General features: G+C 43.1%; 1 protein-coding gene across 2 annotated transcripts in view; it reads left to right on the top strand.

Annotated features, from left to right (window-relative positions):
* Positions 1-2,197: 2,197 nt before the first annotated feature.
* Positions 2,198-23,311, top strand: part of rassf1 (Ras association domain family member 1) — a 93,978-nt gene continuing 72,864 nt past the window's right edge. For both annotated transcript variants that reach the window (XM_041191497.1, XM_041191498.1), the window contains exon 1: positions 2,198-2,524. In XM_041191497.1, coding sequence (XP_041047431.1) covers positions 2,302-2,524 — 223 coding nt within the window. In that variant the 5' untranslated portion in view covers positions 2,198-2,301. The remainder of the gene's footprint in view (positions 2,525-23,311) is intronic.

The following is a 23,311-nucleotide window of genomic DNA, read 5'->3' on the forward strand; positions in this document are numbered from 1 at the left end:
ACTCCTAAGTAGATAGGGTGCTTGCAACGTGTCAGTGTTGCTCCACACCAGGTTACTTTAAGCTGGCATTTGGCTTCACAGTTTCTGAGGGGAATGCACAAACCTTTGATGGGTTTGCGTGATGGGTGTCTTTGATGGATTTGCCCCCAAGTGCAATGGTCCAAACAGAGACAGCTTTAGTGGATCACAGTGTCACAGAATTGTTATGGTGCAGGAGGCCATTCAGCCCATCATGTCTGCACCAGCTCTCTGAATGAGCGTTATGACTCAGTGCCATTCTCCTGCCTTTTCCCCGTAACTCTGTGCATTGTTTGTATTCAAACAATCATCTATTGCCCTCTGGAATGCCTCAATTGAACCTGCTTCTACTACACTTCCAGCTGGACGTGGCAACCTGATCGCTTGATTAGGCATGTTTTCAGGATGGAAGATGGCCTTATACCCAAGGAACTTTTGTAATGTGAGGTAGCTGGAGCCAGATGACCAGTGAGGGTGCCCAAAGATCCACTTCAAGGATGTTTGCAAGCGTGACATTAAGGCCCTAAACATCGACCATCGCACCTGGGAGTCATTAGCTGGCAAAAGAGGGAAATGATGACACCTCCTGTGGGCCAGTGTGCGCCACCACCACGACCAGTGGCAACATCAGCTTGGCAACAGGCACTAATGCCAAAAACAACTCACAAGGTCATGTGGCAGCTTCATGTGTGGCACTTGCCTTTCAACGATTGATCCTCACAGTCATCAGTAAAGGTGTATCCCCCAGCTAAATAGATTTTGCTGCATATTCGTCTCCTGTAGAGACAACAACAGCCTGTCCCTAGGGGGATGGTGAAATCTGTCCCTATAAATGCAAAAAACCAATGCCAACCCTATTGCTTTATATAAAATGGACAAAATACTGCATCTGCAGTATTGTATCTTATCTCTGCTGATAATGTGGGGATCGCATGCAAGAACTGCATAAAGTCTTTAGCCAATGGTCTTTCATCCCTACATGTAGGTGCGAGTTACCATCTTCTTATTGCCATCAGACAATACAGTACAGCCCAGAATAATGGGCAGTAAAACACTGGGATGCTAGCGCCAATCTCAGACCCTTGTGTCTGACATTTCAAAACGAAATTGACCCCCAGCCTGAGTTGAACTGTGCTTACAGCCACCCAGGGTTATACTTTTTTTTATTCATTCAAAGGATGTAGGCTTCTCTGGCTAGGCCAGCATTTATTGCCCATCTATCGTTGTCCTTGAGAAGGTGGTTGTGAGCTGCCTTCTTGAATCGCTGCAGTCCATGTGGTGTAGGTTACTTACACTTACAAAAAGTGAGGTTGGGTTTATTAAATGCCACATTACAGTCATCACAGCCACTTGATTGTTATTTTCGTGCTGTCCCTTCAAAGTGGCACTTTTGGGTTTTATTCGGACAGAGGCAACAACATGTCATCCTTCATGGTCCATCAAACCCCAGCGCCCAGTGAAAGGAAAGCTCAGGCGGTGCCTTTTCCAGCAATGTTTGGCCCCACTCTGAAAAAAAGGCTGCATCTGAACATTCTCAGAGAAAAAATTTCGACACTAGCTCCTCCCACATTCTTCATCCACTCGACCAACTTACAGCTAATTTAAGGGAGTTCCCCTTTCTTTTCAGTTAAATTACTGCCGTAACTACTGGATGCATATCGTACCAATCTGAATTTAAAATTAATTTTACTAAATCGCCCCCTGATGTAAGGCATTTGTGTTTTGTTTAGTTTGAGAGATACGATCTGTTCTCTGGGCGGACCTTTGCGTTGATCTTGAACTGTCCTCGGAGTTAGGGGCGAGTTGAGCATTTATTGGTACTGGGAGAGAAACTGTTGGGATGGGAACGTAACCTTAATCTGGACTGACTCCGTCTCTGAACCAGGACTTTTCCATTTGTCTCAATTTAGTTTCTACTCTGATTCCTGCAGTTTTACCAGCTGGGATTAGTTGCATTTCTTTTGCCTTCGAGACTTTATATATAAAAAAAAACTATTTTGTATTTTTCCTTATCTGTGAGATATTTTGGATAATTTAATTTCAATCCCTCTGACCTCCCATGTCTTCAGCCTGAGTTTCCCTCGCAGTTTAAACTCTCCCTCCCTCCTTCTCCCGCCCTGTCACCCTCCTCCCCGGGCCGCCACCCGCCACCCCCCCCCCCCCCCAATGGCGGAGCTGATCGAGCTGCGGGATCTGAGAGACGACAGGCGGCCGGACCGGGCTCTGAGCCCGGGCAACAACTGCTCGGTCTACCGCTCCTCGGGCTTGGAGAGGACCAACGCCATGAGGATCAATCCCAGGAGCCGGGCATCGAGCGGCCAGGGCAAGGCTGCCAGACACGAGAGGAAGGACCGATTGTTGCTGCTGTTAGACCAGGAGCCGAGACTGACCGAGAGACCGGGGGAAGGACATGACTTCAGCCCCTGCACCCAGACTCAGCCGAGCTGGTGCGACCTGTGCGGGGACTTCATCTGGGGATTGTACAAGCAGAGTCTACAGTGCGCAAGTAAGTCAGAAGGAAACACACAATCAAAAGTATCTTAATATTATACAAGCATGCATTTAAAATACTCCAGTTGAAGACGAATTAATCTGAGATATATATATAAAAACCAGAAAATATTTGGGAAATAGCATCATTATTAGGAGGGAACGTGTTATAGAGATGGGGTGTTACTATCTTCAGCGAAACGAGTTGGTGGATCAGTTTGGAAGACAGAAAAGACATCGGAAAGTATGTTAAACTGATTGTTTACAACATACAATATATTGTGTTTGATTTAATGCATTATGTGTCTAGGGGCATATTTACTATATCATATCTAACTCTTAATGTATATACTATATTATCGAATTCAATTCAGTGCCTTTCTATACCATATTATCTTCATGCTTCATGTCTTGAAACAAATAATGCATGATATTATTGTATACTGTATTCTGTGTTTGTTGTAAGACTATATATGGTAATAGATTAACATTGTGGCGTTCTCAATCTCAAACGTTCAGAATAACAAAAAGAAGTAGCTTTGTGAGATCAGGCAGGAAAACAGTGTGTTTAAAATGGGTCCACCCACTCCCCAATAAATCTTCCAGGTTAGGCTGCAAAATGTGAGTAGGTGGAACACAGTGAAAACTGATGAAGTGTCAGTTTTGAAAACACCATTAAAGGGGCCACTGTTGTCACGATTGAGCACTTTGGAACTTTTTCTTTTTCAAAAAAGCTACTGAACTCTCAATGGATGATGCAGGAACACCACAGAAACATTGAATTGTGTTGTGAGGACCTCATCTCACTACCCATGCTCGATGCCCATTGATGAACAAAATAGGACCTCCTGGCTGCCCTTCCTCCTGGCAATGAGGGAAGTCGATTGTTAGAATGATGAATTGCCCTGTGTGATGTTTGCATTAATAGAAACATAGAAAACAGAAGCAGGACTAGGCCATTTGGCCCTTCGAACCTGCTCCGCCATTCATTATGATCATGGCTGATCATCCAACTCAATAGCCTGCTCCCGCTTTCTCCCCATATCCTTTAATCCCTTTCGCCCCAACAGCTATATCTAACTCCTTCTTGAAAACATACAATGTTTTGGCCTCAACTACTTGGTGGTAACGAATTCCACAGGCTCACCACTCTCTGGGCGAAGAAATTTCTCCTCATCTCAGTCCTAAATGGTCTACCCCTTACCATCAGACTGTGACCCCTGGTTCTGGACTCCCCCACTATCGGGAACATCCTTCCCGTATCTACCCTGACTAGTCTTGTTAGAATTTTATAGGTTTCTATGAGATCCCCCTCATTCTTCTGAACTCCCGAATATAATCCTAACCAACTCAATCTCTCCTCATATGTCAGTTCCGCCATCCCAGGAATCAGTCGGGTAAACCTTCACTGCACTCCCTCTATAGCAAGAACATCCTTCCTCAGATAAGGAGACCAAAACTGCACACAATATTCCAGGTGTGGTCTCACCAAGGGCCTGTACAATTGCAGCAAAACATCTCTGTTCCTGTATTCAAATCCTCTCGCTATGAAGGCCAACATACCATTTGCCTTCTTTACTGCCTGCTGCACTTGCATGCTTACCTTCAGCGACTGGTGTACGAGAACACCCAGGTCTCGTTGCACATTCCCATCTCTCAATTTCTAGCCATTCAGATAATAATCTGCCTTCCTGGTTTTGCCACCAAAATGGATAACCTCACATTTATCCACATTATACTGCATCTGCCATGCATTTGCCCACTCACTTAGCTTGTCCAAATCACACTGAAGCATCTCTGCAACCTCCTCACAGTTCACCCTCCCACCCAGCTTTGTGTCATCTGCAAATTTGGAGACATTACATTTAGTTCCCTCATCTAAATCATTAATATATATTGTGAATAGCTGGGGTCCCAGCACCGATCCCTGCGGTACCCCACTAGTCACTGCCTGCCAGTAGGAAAAAGACCCATTTATTCCTACTCTTTGTTTCCTGTCTGCCAACCAGTTTTCTACCCATCTCGATACATTACCCCCAACTCCATGCACTTTAATTTTACACACCAATCTCTTATGTGGGACTTTGTCGAAAGCGTTCTGAAAGTCCAAATAAGCCATGTCCACTGGCTCCCCCTCATCATCTCTACTAGTTACATCCTCGAAAAATCCAGTAGATTTGTCAAGCATGATTTCCCTTTCATAAATCCATGCTGACTCTGTCCAATTCTGCCACTGTTTTCCACGTGCTCAGCTATTAAATCTTGTTATAATGGACTCTAGAATTTTCCCCACTACCGACGTCAGGCTGACTGGTCTATAATTCCTTGTTTTCTCTCTGCCTCCCTTTTTAAATAGTGGGGTTACATTAGCTACCCTCCAATCTGTAGGAACTGTTCCAGGGTCTATAGAATCTTGGAAGATGACCACCAATGCATCCACTATTTCTAGGGCCACTTCCTTAACTACTCTGGAATGTAGGTTATCAGGCTCTGAGAATCTATCAGCCTTCAATCCCATCAATTTCCCCAACACCATTTCCCTACTAATACTGATTTCTCTCAGTTCCTCCCTTTCATTAAACCCTGTGTTCCCCAACATTTCTGGTATGTTATTTGTGTCCTCCTTTGTGAAGACAGAACCAAGGTATGTATTTAGTTGGTCAGCCATTTCTTTGTTCCCCATTATAAATTCCCCTGTTTCTGACTGTAAGGGACCTACATTTGTCGTCACCAATCTTTTTCTCTTCACATACCTATAGAAACTTTTACCGTCAGTTTTTATGTTCCCCGCAAGCTTATCCTTTTACTCTATTTTCCCCTTCTTAATCAATCCCTTGGTCCTCCTTTGCTGAATTCTAAACTGCTCTCAATCCTCGGGCCTGTTGTTTTTTCTGGCCAGTTTGTATGCCTCTTCCTTGCATCTAATATTATCTCTAATTTCCCTTGTAAGCCATGGTTTGGCCACTTTTCCTGTTTTATTTTTGCATCAGACAGGAATAAACAGTTCAGTTGTTAAATTTATTGATCTGCTCCTTCAGCTCCTGCGTGGTTCAATTAGTAAACATGATGGCATCCATTTTACCAATGAGTACTGTTGGCCAGCCTCGCCCGCTAGCTGTGCTCATCAGGAATTCGTGGGTGCAGGATACACAATTCTCTGTCCATTTAAAAAATTGTGGAGCAGGACATCCATGCAGTCATGTTATGAGGCTGGCGGTTAGGGCTGTTCCCTAGGAAGCGCATGTTTAAGAAAGAAAGGATGTGCGTTTATACAGCGTCTTTCACAACCTCAGGATGTTCCAAAATGCTTTGCAGCTAATGAAATCCCTTTGAACTCTAGTTACCATTGTAATGTTTTCAGTAGAGATTTAGGGATGTGACCAAGGCACTTGGGCCTGATGTTTGATGTACCCTGTATTGGTTGGACTGAGTTCTGAATAATTAAAAATCTTACCAGAACATTAATGTTCAAAATATTTTTTTAACAGGATATAATGAGGCTTCGTCTTCCAGTGTGGCTGAGAATGTTTGCCAGCCCCAAATCAGTAGCTGAGAGGCTGCCAGAGTTATTTCAATTGACGCAGGCAATCACTGACATCAGTGAAGTGATAAATCTGCATTTCTCAATGTAGGAGATGTTTTGTTAAGACCTATAAATGGATTTGAGATACCAATTAGCCATGGTATAATTAAGTCTTATGGAACAGGCTCAAGGGATTGAATGGCATAATCTTGTTCTTATGTTTAAATTAGTGGTGTGAGTCTTCACTGAAAAATCACTTAACATGCGGAGTGCGTCCCAAGCAATATTGTCACTTTCAGTGGTTGATTTTAACTGGTTCAAGCACACTGTTGAGCTGCAAAAATTCTCTCAGCCACACCCAATGTTATTGACAGCACCTTTACAGATGATGTGCTGCTGTCAGACGTTGGCAGGCTCAGTACCTTGTGCCGGCAGTGCCCTGCATCATTGACTGTACGTCTGCTGATGATGTGCAACTTCTGTACTGCCAAACTCTTATGTGCAGCTTAGAACCATAGAAATTCTTCTTCTTCCTAGGCAGTCCCTCTGGATCGAGGATGACTTGCTTCCACTCCAGTTCAGTGGGTTGTGAGATGGCTGATGAATCCAATGTGCGATCGGAAGACTGTCACATGCGGGGCAGGTCGTACTTGAAGGGTTGGGTAGCTGGGTGGTTTGGAAGTTTGTGCATTCCCTCCAATGCCTCGACCTCACCTCTGCATGTTCCCGACAAAGCCCCTCAACATGCTTGGTGCTTTCCTGAATGAGCTGTCTCCATTTTGGTCGATCATAAGCCAGGGATTCCCATGATTATGTTTGATCTCTTCAGGGGTGCTTAGAGGACATCCCTAAAGCGTTTCCACTGTCCTTCTGGGACTGAGTTCCAAGTAGACCATTTGCTTCAGGAGTCTAGTGTCAGGCAAATGAACAACATGTCTGGCCCAGCACAGCTGGATTTCAATGATTCATGCCTCAATGTTGGGCATGTTGGCTTGGGAATGGACGTTGCTGTTGGACTGCCTTTCTTACCACTGGATTTGGAGGATCTTGCAAAGGCACTGCTGGTGGTACATCTCAAGTGCTTTGAGGTGCTTGCTATAGGTGGTCCCAATCTCCAAAGCGGAAAGGAGCCAGGGGATCACTACTGTCTGGTAAACCATGACCTTAGTCTCCAGTTTGAGATCCTGGTCCTCAAATATTCTTATCTTCCATTGGTCGAAGGCTGAGCAGGCACATTGGAAGTGATGATTAATTTAATTGAGGGGAAATTACTTAGAAATTACAAAACAAGTAGAAGGCCATTTGTTGCATTGCACCTCTACCGATGCTAACTTATCAACTGCAACTATCTATTCTGATCCCTTGTTTATATCTTTATCCAAATACTTAACTAATTCCATTTTTAAATAATATTCTAGTCTCTACCTCATTAGCCAAATCTGGTGTTCTGTCTAGCGCTATGATGCTGACTCCTTACCATTCTTCTACCTGACATTCATTCCAGTGAATGAAGCTCAATTTTCCAACTCTGGGTGTATTCCCGGAGGTCTTATCACATGGCCTGCTTCCTCCAACTCCCCACCCTCCACACTTCCATTACTTATCACCTAACATGTTCATCCTTGCACTGCCACCTCTCCATGCCATTTGGAAAGCAAACAGACTCTTAATTGCTCAGCTGAATGATTCTTGACTGGCTACATCCCATGGCTGGCAAATCTAGGATTAGGGGTCATGGTCTCAGGATAAGGACTCCCCATTCAGAACTGGGATGAAGAGAAATTTCTTCACTCAGAGGGTATATATATATATATATATATATATATTTGAGACTTAGGTGATAGATTTTTGGGCACTTATAAAATTGAGAGATAGGCAGGAAAGTTGAGTTGATGTGGAAGTTCACCGGTCAGCTTACTGAACGGCAGATCAAGCTTGAGGGGCTGTATGACCTATTCCTGCTCTTATTCCTTATGTTTTTATACCGCCTCCAATACATTTCGAACTCCTAAATGAAAGTATTTGAGGAAACGTTTTTAAAAATCTGAATTTCATTCACGTCCCTTCGACTTTTCTCCCAGATTGCTCATAGCAGTACCCTGGAGATTGATTTTTATTTCTTGAAGACTAAATCCTATGCTAAATAGTGACCAAAAGAACAGAAGCAGTGCAAAGGTTAAATGCATACTATTCCTTTGTTGCTGAACAGCAGTGCTTACATACATCCTTGATGATCTTTCTGGTGTTTGTACCTGAAGAAGGCACAGCAATATAAATTTCATGTGAATGGTTGTCAGATGCCTCTGCAATTCAAACTTCCTCAAATAGTATGGGCTGTACTTCAATATAAACTGTTCTCAGAAAAACCTCAAGTTGCTAAACTCAGATATGCTATTTGTGGCTAGAATAGTCAAAAACAATCTTCAATTTGACCACAGATAAAAATGATTGAGCTGCTGGCCTTGTTACAGAGTATTGTCAGTATTTCATGCTTAATGGTGGAGGCCACATTCAGTACCGATCACCTTCCGTTCCCCTTGCAATCTTGGAGGGGGCAGCAACATCCTAGACAGCAGCTGAAATCATTTGCCTCAATCTTTCCTGGTGAATTGCTTCCCTACCACAGAGTGGTAATGACCCTACTTGCTCACACCCCACTCTCCAAACCTGACCTTCCACCTGCTGTCTGCCAGTGAGATAAAGCTATAAAATCCTGCCCCATTGCTTCCAAAAAATTCCCAAAACCCTTCTGGCTCTCCCTTGAAGCTTTAATTACCCCTTCCCCTCTTATGGTGCTTGTGCCTTTAAGGTCAACAGAGTGCCCTGACAATTTATCATCGTGCTTGTAACCAATACTCCACCCTCAAGACCCCCCATGTGGCACTTCCTTCATTTTAGTTCAGCTGAAGAACAAGTTCAAGTGCTGATCCTTCATTCCTGGCAGAATGCACTTCCGGTGTGTTCTGTGCCAATTAATCCTGGATAGTGTGAGAAGAGGAGTTATCCTGAGTTAAACTGCACTGTTTAGTATTAAAACGCCATGTTAGAATAACTGTACTTCTATTATTTAACAGCTTTTGCACAGTGTCAAGCTCAGTAACTTCTCTTAGCCGGTATCTCCTGTTATTTGCCGTAACTCTATTAATGATAGTCTGCTTTCTATTAGCCTACCATTGGCGCTCGTGCCTTCAACTGCTTAGAGGAAAGACCATGAAATTCCCTTCCTAAACCCCTCCATCTTGCTACTTCTCTCTTTCCTGAAGATCCACATCTTTGACACACCTGCTAATATCTCTGGTTGAATTTTTGTCTCGTTTCATCTCAGCGCAGCACCTTGGGGACTTTATATCTATATAGCCTTTAATGTATTTATTTGGAAGACTGCTATGCGCTGTTTCTTGTTGGCTTAATTTCCTAAGAATGAAGGCAATGTTTTTCCCCAATTTATTTGTCAGAGGAAGAAGAGGACTAACAGTATGGAAGCCAGACAGGAGATAAGCCTTGTTGCACGTACACGTGGGTTTATAGATCCTGAAGTTTATTTGCCCATTTTATGCACAGACTTATGTGTTAGGAAATTTCTGTGTTCTATGAGGTGTGTGCAGATGTGATTCAGTTGCTAGATGCTCTAGGATATTATGCACTGTAGAGCATTTAAAAGGGAATTACACTGTTATATGAAAAGGAACACTGTGCAGGGTTATGGGGAGAAAACAGAAGAATGGCACAGGGTGAATTGCTCATTCGGGGAACCAGTACAGATGAGATGGACTGAATGGTAACCTTCTGCACTGTAACGATTCTGTGATATCCTCCCTGGTGCTGTATAGGATGGTGTTGAACTCTCCCGCCACCTGCCACTCATCTTCAGATTCAGTGCAGTGCCTTTGTAGGTTTCCGATGCTCTGAAGGCATTCGCTTTCTCATGGCAAGACCCCTGAGTTCACCATCTGAATGTGCATCAGCCAGGGCCTGACATCTCATATGCCTCTGCTGATGAACATGTAGTGCTTAAGAGTCTGTACCAAGCATTGTTTTGTCAGGTACAGCATTGGCACTGCCAGGCCAGGCTTGGCACTGCTATGCAAAGTACAGCATTGTGTACTGCTGGACCAGTTAGGGCATATTAAATTTGATAGATTTTCCTGGAAATCCAGCAAATAAAGTACTGCCTTGAGCAATCTGGGAGAAAAGTCATAGGGACATTTAAAAAGAAATGAGTTTTTTTTTTTCATTTTCTTCAAACACTATATCTACCAGGGCAGATATAGCAATGTCTGGTCAATTTTACCATTGACAGTAGGTGCAGCACCGCCAGCTCTACAGTAAATCTACAGTAAATCTCTGCCCACCCGGCAAATGTAGTTTATTTGCTCTTTTAGAAAGACCATAACAAGATTTCCAAGTCAAGTTTTTTTTAAAATGAGGCTTAGGGTGGATGTGGAATAGGTTTGAAAGTTGGATTAAAATTAGAAAACAGAGAGTACTTGCAGCATCAGCCTCTGGGAGGTGTGCAATGAAGTATCACAGGTTGGGAATCCCTGTTGTTTCTTGTCTAAATAAATGAGGTAGATGTAGGAACCAGTTAAAATATGCAACAGATAAGAAACTAAAATGGATAGAGCAGTTGCAATAGAAGTGGATTTAGATAATTTGCCCAATTGGGAAGTCAGATGGTGATTGAAAATTAATGTGAAGAGAATAGAATTACCACACGAAGACAATGGAGGGATAGTAGTGATACTTTCAATGTCGAGGCACAGTCAAAAAGTAAGTATAATGGCAGGGATTGAACTTCTAGAATGGGACTATGTGTGAATTTCTCCCATTTATCCACCATACCTTTGGCAGAATGGCCACAGACATCCTGAGAAGATAACATATTCACATCGCATTTCCAGAGTTTTCATGGCTCTTCCGTTGAATTTATGGCAAATGTGGACCCATGGAAATTTTCCCCCACCCTGCCAATGTTGAGGCAGATCTCAGTCACTACACTTCAGGAGCAGATGGAAGGAGTTGCAAAGAGCAACAAAGATGCACCAAGTGTGAAGTTGACCAGCTGTGAGGAGAAATTACAGAAGCTTAAGGTATGCAGGATATCTCATCAAGCCAATTAACTAGTAGGACCGTAAGTGTAAATTAATAAGAAATAAATTTGAAAGCAAATAATATAATTAATTTATCTACCACATGAGATGATAGCGTCCAAGGTCTTGAGGGGCAGTGTAGATTGGGTGACTTGGAATACAGGAGAGACCAGCTTTAATGCGGCTGAACTTTCCAAGGTTTATTGTTCCAATAACATAGCCCAAAAAGCAGTGCAACTGAACCAATGTAACATTCCCAAACTAGTCAGCCTGTGTAATTGCCACACAGGTACATTTGGTGCTGTGTGCCCATGCCCACTAGATCTTAGATTGGCACTGTGGTTTAGAGGGCTATGTATGACTAGCTAAAACTTTCAAACTATCAGCACCACTAAGTAAAACGCCAGTATCCATCTTGTTGCCCAGTACCATGCAGTCCCATGATTTGTAAGGGTTCAACATGTTGTAGAGCCAACCCGCTATACTCCCTTAGGGCTGCACCTATTGTACAGCAGTCAAGATTGTGGTATATTGCCCCAGTGACTGGCTGTACTCGATGCATTATGACAAACCCAGCCAGTCCTATCACAGAGGCAACACTGTGCTTGGCTGTAACAAATAAAACTATTTCTTCTGGTTTAAGTGCCATCTTTCATTCTGTTAATTGTTCCATTGAGTTGGCAAAGAATTGTGCTTAAAAAGTAACAGCTGTTTGAATGAGTAATTTTCCCTATAGAATGTGTTCATTGTACAGAAGAAATGAGTGTCTTTCAAAATGTGTGTTTTCAATAAGAAAGATTCTTTTAAAAACAATTCATCTTCACCCTTCTTTCAGTTGAGCCTTTAAAATGTCACTGTTTTTTCTCCCTTGTGTCTGCATCTGTCATCTATGCTAAAAAAAGCCAAGGTTTCAAAAGGTAAAACATAATTTTCCCCTCCTCTTTTCCAATTTTCATCTTTTCCCTCCCCTGAAGGTAGTGATTCCTACAGGATTATGGTTGCACAGTCTATATGAAAACTGAGAGGCGCCTGGGAGTGAGTCGTCATTTTCAATGTTGAGACACAATTTACATTTGTCCCTGTTGAGTGACAGCTGTTAACTTGAGTGTTGGGAGACCATTCAACTGTAATGCTGGCCTGATTCTTCGCACCTTTTACACAGGAGTGTCCAGATTGAGGATAGTTTGCCATAAGATCACTCGAAAGTGCTTCCAGGTTACAAAGTTGAAAGGACACTGTGAATGAAGGCCACTGGGCAGTTCACTGTTGCAAGGACCTACAGGCAAGTTGTCCACTTAAAGTAATTGAGTTTTTTTAGATATCCAGTGAGATTAGTCAGCGTGTGGCTACATGTCTGACCTCATGGCTGGGAGAGGAATGTAGCCATGTTGCAGATCTGGTTCTATTACGGCTATGTTCGTTTTCTTTTATAGCTCCCATCACATTCTCTAAAGTTGGGCAGACTTCCCCTAAGCACATTTCATTTTAGTAGTATGGAGGAAGGCAAAAAATAGACACAGGATGTGGCTGCTATTTAGTACCTATGAATAATCTTGCATTCAGGTTCCTGCTGCTCATTGTAATAGCCAGTTGCTCAGTGAAAAAGATGTACATCTATTGCTTAAGTAAAACATCTCAATATTGGGGCTCAAGTTTAAGGTTGTGATATTTCAACAAGGCCGATTTTGTATTTGTTACAATTCCTCACTGGATGTTTGAATCATTTTTTTTTGTCAAAGTGGTAACTTGACTCTCAAAGTGCAGTTGCATTGGGAGGCAGGAGGGAGAGAGCAACCTTCTCGTGGTCCTCCTGTTAAAAGCAAGTCTTTCAATTTGAAAACCTGTGAACTAATACTGTGAAGAAAGCAACCAAACCCCAGGCACTAGGCTCCTAGCCCAAGCAGTAAAAACTCACTGAAAAGTGGATTCACTCAGGGACAACAAAGCCAGGAAACAGGACCAGCAACAAGAATATACCAGCACAACGATGAAGGCCTATCCTTGTCAGAACGTGAGCTACTCGCAAAAGAACTCTCCGGAATGTGTACATAATCACCCTGCAAGAAACCTACCTCGTGGGTCACTGTAGAAATCCAGCTCAATTCCCTGGTACTGACTCATTGCAAGCTGGGATAACAAGACATGCATACAGGCCTATGTACCTGGCATTACCCTGGCATTGGAAACTTGAGCAACAGATGAAGCCAGCCGTTTCACGCTGCAAGTAGCAATACATTAGTATTTTCCATTAGCTGTCAAACTAAAAAGACGTTCTGCCTACCATACAAATGAGTAATGTGGTAAATTCATATGAATTTCCAGGGCAGCTGTGATGCCTGCTACGTAGACCTTATGTCCCAGTGCCTGGTGGATCGTATCCAACAGCAAGCCCCTTCGACTGTTCACAATAGGCAGAGTACTGGCCATACTCAACCAGCCTGTGCTTGCAAAATTCAGAACACAATTTCTGACTTTAGATGTAATTCCACAATTGGACAGCACTTGTTGAACAATCTCAAGTGTGTTACGAATTACACTAAAGACCAATTTAAGGTTATCGGTTGGGCTCGCAATGTAGCTCACTTACCCTTGCTAGAAGCTACCTATATTCATATGCAGGGACCTGTCCTGTGTAAGCAAAAAGAACATGTCCAGGCATTGCACCTTCTTAAAATTTAACCTTTATTTAAAAAAAATGTTTTTTGGAATTCCACCCTCTGTTTGCCTGGGAATACATTGTAACTACAGTTTAAAATCTCATGGTTTTCAGGAAAGGTTTGGTTTCTTCCATTGTTCAATCTTCTCCTGTTTGTGTTGCTCTGTCAGTGAGCATACTGTTTCATTTTAGCTGTGAGCATGCACCTGGCCTGCCGGTCAGTTACGACTAGTATAAGGCTTGACTACACAGTGACAGGAGGAGTCTGTATCTGGGCTTTTTGCTCCAGTTGAAAACAACAGGGATTGAAACATATACATGGGAAAACCTTACTAGGTAGGAGGAGGCAGGGACAATTCCCCTTCCTGGTTTTCTCCTGAGAGTCACTGTCCTATTTTTTTGTTAGTATGACCAGGTCAGGTTCATTTTCCTAGTAGCATAGGAACAGGAGCAGGCCATTCTGTGTTCATTTACATCATGGATAACCTGTACCTCAGCTCAATTTACCTGCCTTCAACCCTTCATATAAACGACCTTTTGGGGAATTAGTTCGGGATTTTCACTATCCTTTTGTGTGAAGAAGTGCTACCTGATTACATTACTGAATGACCTTGTTCTAGTTTTATTATGCCGGAGCTTTAAAATTAACTATGTACTTACGATGTAACACCAATGAGGAGTGGCAACTTCCTCAACATCCTATACAATAACGAAAACTCTCAGCTAAAACTACAGGCTGCAGTAAAACATGATTTTTACTACTGGGCTGAATATGGAGATGTGATTTTGTAGCGTGGCACATGTTGGGGAGGTGAGGGAGGTCTTATACCTAATGCTCCCATTATCTACTAACTGAAGCTGTACCATCCTGGAATGGTAAGGAAGGAAGTGTGAAATATACAGAGAATTGGACTGATACCCGCTTCATTTGGGCTCAACAGGAGTGCTGCATGGAACCTGAGAAGGGGAACCCATAGCAGACTGAATGAGGGTGTGTTTGTATACGTGTGTGTGAGAGAGATGACAATACATCTGAACCCAATTACCTGCTGCCTTACTGGTTGAGGTTAGTTACTTGGCCTATATTGAAGTAGATAGTCTCACTAGCTAGTGGTGGGACTGCCATAAGATGATAAGACATAGGAGCAGAAATTAGGCCATTCGGCCCATCAAGTCTGCTCTGCCATTCAATCATGGCTGATAAGTTTCTCAACCCCATTCTCCCACCTTCTCCCCGTAACCTTTGATCTCCTTACCAATCAAGAACCTATCTATAAAAAAAACTGTCTGTGACATCTTTTGATGATCTGCTTCTATCACTGCTTTTGCCTACAGCCACACCACCCCCCTCCACTTCTCTCCCCCCACCCAACCGCACCCCCCCCCCACCCCTCCCACAACCACCTTAAGCCAGCTTATATTTCACCCCTTCCTGGGATTCACCTAGTTCTGTCGAAGGGTCATGAGGATTCGGAAGGTCAACTCTTCTTCTCCGCCGATGCTGCCAGACCTGCTGAGTTTTTCCAGGTAATTCTGTTCTTGTTTAAGAACCTATCTATCTTGGTCTTAAATACACTCAATGACCTGGCCTTCACAGCCTTCTGTGGCAATGAATTCCATAGATTTACCACTCTCTGGCTAAAGAAGTTTCTCCTCATCTCTGTTCTAAAAGGTCTTCCCTTTACTATGAGGCTGTGCACTCGGGTCCTAGTCTCTCCTAATGGAAACATCTTCCCCACATCCACTCTATCCAGGCCTTTCAATATTCTGTAAGTTTCAATCAGATCCCCCCCTCATACTTCTAAACTCCATTGAGTATAGACCCAGAGTCCTCAAACGTTCCTCATATGTTAAGCCTTTCATTCCTGGGATCGTTCTCGTGAACCTCCTCTGGACCCTCTCCAGGGCCAGCACATCCTTCTTGAGATATGAGGCCCAAAATTGTTCACAATATTCTAAATGTGGTCTGACCAGAGCCTTATAAAGCCTCAGCAGCACATCCCTGCTTTTATATTCTAGTCCTCTCAAAATAAATGCCATCATTGCATTTGCCTTCCTAACTACTGACTCAACCTACAGTTAACCTTAAGAGAATCCTGGACTAGGACTCCCAAGTCCCTTTGCACTCCAGATTTCTGAACTCTCTCCCCATTTAGAAAATAGTCTATGCCTCTATTCTTCCTACCAAAGTGCATGACCTCACAGTTCCCCACGTTGTATTCCATCTGCCATTTCTTTGCCCATTCTCCTAACCTGTCCAAATCCTTCTGCAGCCTCCCCACCTCCTCAATACTACCTGTCCCTCCACCTATCTTTGTATCATCATGCCCACATTGGCTTCGTCCTTTTGGATTTGTGGGGGTGGATAGGGGCGGGGGGTTTGGGGACATGACCACGTCTCCTGCTCCAGGTTTGTTGTGCAACGTCCTCCCACCTCTCACTGGAAGAAGTGAGCGTAGGCATGGGTAGGAGTCTACTGCCCATTCTCAGCCACAGGGCTTTGTCGCATTCATGGCCATTCCCACATGAAGAGCCCGCCAACTGTGTGAGGAACTGGAGGGAAGTGTGCCCCAGTGAGGGGAGGAATGGTGAGACATTTGGAAGTTGATTCTCTTTTCGAGCACCTGGCAACCTTCAGTTGAGGCTGAGGTCAAATTTGGTGTCTTAAGTATTTACAGCACATGAGTTTGTTTTGCAGGACTGCCCATTCCATTAGCCACATTAGAACTTGCAGGTGGGGGTACCCAAAGTAGCTGCGTGCATTTTTCTGTGATGTCCTTGTAATCCTTGGCTTTAGTTTGTACTGTACAGCACTACGCTCAGACCAGGCAAGAGCTTAATGGCAACATTGGGGACCTGCAATTCCTCATCATTAACATCATTCTCCACAATGAGCAGAAAATTCACACTCACATGCACTCACATAGCCCAACACATGTCAAAACAATGAGAAAAAATGGTCCTTTTGACTGCTTTTACTTTTTGATAAATGACTTAATGCAATATAGAGATGTCACCTACTCAAATCTGAAGAAAAGGAAAGAAAGAATTTCATTTACATGGCGCCTTTCACCCCTCAGGACACTTTACAGCTAATGATGCACTTTTGAATTGTAGTCACTGTTGTGATGTAGGAAAGACAGCAGGCACTTTGTCCACAGCAAGAATCCATGATCAACAATGAGGTAATGACCAAATAATCTGTTTTAGTGATAATGGCCAGTAAACAAGAGCTCCCTTATTCTTCTTTCAAATAGTGCCATGAAATATTTTATGTCCAACTGAATGGGCAGATGGGCCCTCAGTTTAACATCTCCCCCGAAAGACGGCACCAGCACCTCCAACAGTGCAGCACCCTCTCAGTACTGCACTGGAGTGTCAGCCGAGAATACATGTTCAGGTTTCTGAAGTGGAACACAACCTTCTGACTCAAGAGTGCTACCACTGAGCTATAGCTGCCAGACTTTCAGTCTCTAACCTACGACACTTCCTATATGAGCCAGCAGCTCATGCTGACCAAAGCAAAACAGTGTGCCCCAGATAATAGTTACTGTGCCACCCACCCTATCTCCTGTGACTCTCCTGTCAAGCAGATACCACACAAAGTCAAGGATATGGCCCCAGTCCAATGTGAAGCGGAACGACTGGTGTCTCAAGATACAGGGTCCTTGCTCAAAATAATCACATAATTCAAACAATCTTGAACTTCTTGAACTGTATATCACAGCCTGATGTTTCCTGTTCCCGATACTCAGATTTGGCATCCTTCAATCAGAACAGTTGCTGTAAGAGTGCACATTAACAGGGAGTCACCGAGAGTGCCCGTTGCGGGGGGAGTCACCGAGAGTGCCCATTGCGGGGGGAGTCACCGAGAGTGCCCGTTGGCGGGGGGAGCCACCGAGAGTGCCCGTTGCGGGGGGAGTCACTGAGAATGCCTGTTGCGGGGGGAGTCACTGAGAGTGCCCATTTTAGGGGGAGTCACCGAGAGTGCCCGTTGGCGGGGGGAGCCACCGAGAGTGCCCGTTGCGGGGGGAGTCACTGAGAATGCCTGTTGCGGGGGGAGTCACTGAGAGTGCCCATTTTAGGGGGAGTCACTGAGAGTGCCCGTTGCGGGGGGGAGTCACTGAGAGTGTGCATTAACTCTTCTTCCCTTTGGTTCTTTTGCCAATTATTTTACACCTGTGTCCTGTGGTTACCTACTTTCCCACCGTGGAAATGTTTCTTCCTATTTACTGTTATCAAAATCCCTCATAATTCTGAACACTTCTATTAAATCTCGCCTTAACCATCCTGGTGCTAAGAAGAGCAATCTGAGCTTCTCTGGCCTCTCCAAATAACTGAAATCCCCCATCCCTGGTACTATTCCAGTAACTCTTCTGTGTCCTCTCCCTAAGGTTTTGAGATTCTTCAGAATGCAGTCCAGAATTGGACACACTGTTCCAGCTTGGACCTAACCAATGATTTATAAAGATTCAGGATAACTTTCTTACTGGCAGAAACCAAAAGCTTCAACAACTTGCACTTATAGATTGCTTTTAATGTAGATGAACGTGTCAAGATATTTCACAGAAGTATGGCTGGAAAGATGGTGCAGGAGGGAGGGCTTTAGATTCCTGGGACTCCGGGTCTGGCTCTGGGGGAAATTACACCTGTACAAGCTGGACGAATTGCATCTGAACAGAGCTGGGACTGAGTTCCTTGTGGGACGTTTTGCTAGTGCTGTTGGGAGGGCTTTAAACTAACTCAGCAGGGGTGTGGGAATCAAGAGAAAATGTTAGAGAGGAATACCAGGGTGCACAAAATACTGGGAGGGACAGATAGCACTAATGTAGAGAATAGTAAGTTAATAGATGAAGTCAGGGTAAGGGAGAAAGTAACAATCTATATTAGGGTTTCTATGCATGTAAAGGGGAATCCCAAAGTCTTCTATAGGCATATAAATAGTGAAAGGGTGTAAAAGCTGGAGTAGGGTCGATTAAGGACCTAAAAGGGAATTTGCACATGGATGAAGGGGCCATGGCTGAGGTATTAAATGAATATGTATCCGTCTTTACCAAGGATGTAGATGTTACCCAAACCAAGGTGACAGACAAGGAAACTCTGTCACTATAAGGGTTCAAAATTGATAAGGAGGAAATGTTGAATAGACTGTTGGTACTTAAAGTTGACAAGGCACCAGGACCGGATGAGATGCATCCAAGAATACTGAAGGAAGTGAGAGTAGAAATTGCAGGGGCATTGGCTGTAATTTTTCAGTCTTCCCTAGATTCAGGATGTTCCAGAGGACTATAGAATTGCAAACATTACTCCCTTGTTCAGAAAAGGTTGTAAGGATAGGCCCAGCAATTACAGACCAGTTAGTTTAACTTCAGTGGTGGAAAAGATTCTAGAAGCAATTATTCGGGATAGAATTGTAGTCACATGGAAAAATATAGATTGATAAGGAAGAGCCAGCATGGATTTCTAAAGGGGAAATCATGTTTAACTAATTTGCTAGAATTTTTTGAAGAGATAACAGAAAAGGTCGATGAGGGTAATGCTGTTGATGTGGTATACATGGACTTTCAAAAGGCATTTGATACAGCTCCACACAACACAACATGACTGATGCTCATGGAATAAAAGGGACAGTAGCAATGTGGATACAAACTTGGCTGAAAAATAGGAAGCCAAGGGTAATGGCCAATGGATATTTTTTGGGCTGGAGGAAGGTTTGTAGTGGAGCTCCCCAGGGGTTGGTATTGGAGCCCTTGCTTCTCCTGATATATATTAATGATCTAGATCTTGGTGTGCAGGGGACAGTTTCACAGTTTGTGGATGATATGAAGCTTGGGAGTGTTGTAACTTGTGAGGAGGACAGTATAGAACTTCAAAATTACATAAGCAATCTGGTGGAGTGGACAGATAGATGGCAGATGAAGTTCAATATGGAAAAGTGTGAGGTGATGCATTTTGGTAGGAAGAACATGGACACACAATATGAAATAAGGGGTGAAATTTTGAAGGGAGTGCAGGAGCAGAAAGACCCTGGTGTTTATGTGCATAGATCATCGAATGTGGCAGGACAGGTGGAAAGAGCAGTTAATAAAGCATATAATATCCTGGACTTTATTAATAGGGGCATAGAATACAAGAGCAAGGAGGCTATGCTGAATCTAAGACTCAGCTGGAGTATTGTGTATCGTTCTGGGTGCCACATTATAGGAAGGATGTGAACACATTGGAGAGAGTGCAGAAGAGGCTTACGAGAATGGTTCCAGGGATGAGAAACTTCAGTTACGAAGATAGATTGGAGAGATTGGGACTGTTCTCTTTTGAGAGAAGAAGGCTAAGAGGAGATTTGATTGAGGTGTTTAAAATCATGAGGGGGCTAGAGAAAGTAGATAGGGAGACACTGTTCCTACTTGTAAAAAGATCAAGAGTGAGAGGGCACAGAATTAAAGTGATTTGCAAAAGAAGCAAATGTGATGTGAGAAAAAACTTTTTCACAATGAGTGCTTCAGGTCTGGAATGCACTGCCTGGAAGTGTGGTGGAGGCAGATTCGATCAAGGCATTCAAAAGGGCATTAGATGATTATTTGAATTGAAACAATGTTCAAGGGTATGGGGAAAAGGCAGGGCAATAGCTCTAGATCATAATGCTCATTTGGAGAGCGGGTACAGACACAATGGGCCAAATGGCCTCCTTCTGTGCAATTGAAATTTTGTGATTCTGTGAAGCTTAATCAGACAAATGATTGAGCCAAAGGAGGAGATACTAAGCAGGGTGATTTAAACCTGAGTCAGAGTTGAGTTTTTAGGTGGGCCTTAAAGGAGGGGAGAGAGAGAAGGTTTATGGCAGGAATTCTAGAGCTTTTACCTGGACAGCTGAAGGGTCAACCACCAATAGTAGGACAAAGGGATTTTGAGCTCTGAGGACTGGAGAAGGCTACACACAGGGAGGATGAGGCCATGAAGGGATTTGAACATGAAGGTGGTAATTTCAAACCTGAAGCATTAGAGCCTGAGGAGCCAATGCAAGTCAGATAATTCAGAATAGGTTTCAGGCAGCAAATTTTTAGATGAACTGGAGTTTTTCTTTCAAGAAAACTGAAATGCGGGCCAAAAAAATCTGGCATCATAAATACAGTGCTAAATTTAGAGTTGTTCCATTCACTGAAAGTGTAGCAGGCCATGATCTTCATGATGTAATTTCAGCTGCAGGTCCTCAAGGCACATGGTTTATTTTCTTCTGGTCCCACAGAAAATTTAGATTTTGAATACTTCATTCCAGATGGCAGTTCAACAAATTACTTGCTTACAGTCACTGGTGCTGACTCAAAATTCGTATATTAATGTGGTCACCTTATTTCTGTTGACGTGTTGGAAATGGTTGTGTTTCCAGCTCACTGAATGTGGCTCAGTGAGTAACACTGTCACTTTTGAATTAGGTTGGGTGTTCAAGTCCAATTCCAGATGCTTGAGAATAAAAATCTAGTCTGATGTCCTTGATGCCCTTAAGGCACCCCAAGATCCCTTGGCACTAATTAGAAGAAGAGCCAATATTTATCCCTCAATTGACTTAATTTTAAAAAACAAAATAGATTATCTGATCATTATCATATTGCTGTTTGTGGGAGCTTCTTTGCGAAAGTTGGCTGCTGTGTTTCCTATATTGCAACAGTGAATACATTGTAAAAGTACTTCATTGGCTGGAAAGTACTTTGAGATGTCCTGAGGTCATGGAAGGCACTATATAAATGTGAACCTTTCTGACGGACACAAATTTGAGTCTTTCCTAAGATTTCCTTTTCCCAGGGCTACTGGAAACAGCAGGGGACACACCTCCTGGGAGAGTCCTCTCAGATTGGGACACTTTTTGGATCAATTTTATTAAAAAATAGCCAAAGTGGCTCAGGAGGGAAATCTCATGGAGTGTAAAGCTTTGAATTCTGATGATTTCTAACAAAGTAGACACTGGGTCCAAAATATTGACTGCCGGCTCAGGATGGGGGGGTTGTTGATGTAAAGTTATTCATCTTGGAGCGTGAGCCTGGAACTAGAGGACATAGATTTAAAATGAACAGGCAATATGGGAGGTACAAATCTCTGAATTGGTGATGTTTTTGTCGGGCAAACATCCATGTGAAGCATTTTTCAGATGTTTCTGGGAGATAGGGCATCACCCTATTTAAATGCAAGTCAGTAATTGCTTATGTGCATTAGAATCCGGGCAAAAATAATGTAGAGAGGGAGTCAATACCTATTGATATGGGATTGATGGGCATGGGTATAGACTGAGATACTGTTTGGTGCACAGTAGAGTAATTTTAAATTTTATCACCAGGCAAGTAACAAGTGATAGAGAATTGGCCACCCATTTTACCTGCCACCCGATTTTTATTTACTTGGTTTTTAGCCATCGATATGAATTAAAATCCAGCAGCCCCCCGCCCCGGTTTCTGTGCTGCTGGGACCCAGGGAGAATGTAAAGCAGAATGTTGTCTGGAGACAGTAGGTCAATGGATGGATGCTGAGGATAGTTGTATATTTTGTTTGATTAATTTTGATGGACCAGTTTTGATGCGAAACTTTTCACTTGGAGATAAAATACGTCAATTCACGTTTAAAATTCCTTTAGGTTGTCCTTATAAAACACTCCCAGTTCAGGCACACCATAGGAAGAAGAGAGAAAATGGGGAACCATAGGCCAGTTATCCTAGTATCAGCAGTAAGCAAAATACCAGGATCTATTATTAGAAATATGAAAGCAGGGAATTTAGGAAATTAAAATTTAATTAAACAGAGTCAATATGGATTTATGAAATGGAAATTATATTTTTTGAGAATATAACTAGTGGGACTGATGAGGAGGAACCAGAAGATGTAGTGTATTTGATTTTCAGAAAGCATTAAACAAGGTGCCACGCAAGAGATTATTCTGGAGTAATATATTAGCATGGATTGGTGATTAGTTAATGGAGAGAAAACAGAGAATGAAAATAACAGGGCTAAAAAGCAAAATAGTGGATGCTGAAAATCTGAAATAAAAAGAGGAAGTGCTGGAAATACTCAGCAAGCCTGGCAGCATCTGTGGAGAGAGAAACAAGAATTCATGGGCAGAATTTTATGGTCCCATATGTGGCGGGGGTGGGACTGTAAAATGCGGCGAGCCATTCAAAACTCCACTGACTTTGGCGGGACCATAAAATCCACCTACGTTTCGAGTCTGATATGACATTTCTTCAGAACTAAAGGTAGAAATGTTGAAGGGGGGGAGGAAGAACAAAAGAGAAGCTCTGGCATAGGGTAGAATAAATGAGACATTTCCGGGTTGGCAGGCTGAAACTAGTGGCGTATCACCAGGTTCAGTGCAATCTGGATTAATAACTTAGCTGAGGGGACTGAATGTAACTTATCCATGTTTGCTAATGATACAAAGTTAGGTGAGAAGGGATTTTTTAACAACCACCTGAGAGAGCAGACAGGGTCTCAGCTTAAAGTCTCATTTCAAAGGCAACACAGTGCACACTCCCTCAGGACCACAGTGAGATT

This window comes from Carcharodon carcharias, chromosome 7, assembly GCF_017639515.1.
Source record: "Carcharodon carcharias isolate sCarCar2 chromosome 7, sCarCar2.pri, whole genome shotgun sequence".
Classification (NCBI taxonomy): domain Eukaryota; kingdom Metazoa; phylum Chordata; class Chondrichthyes; order Lamniformes; family Lamnidae; genus Carcharodon; species Carcharodon carcharias.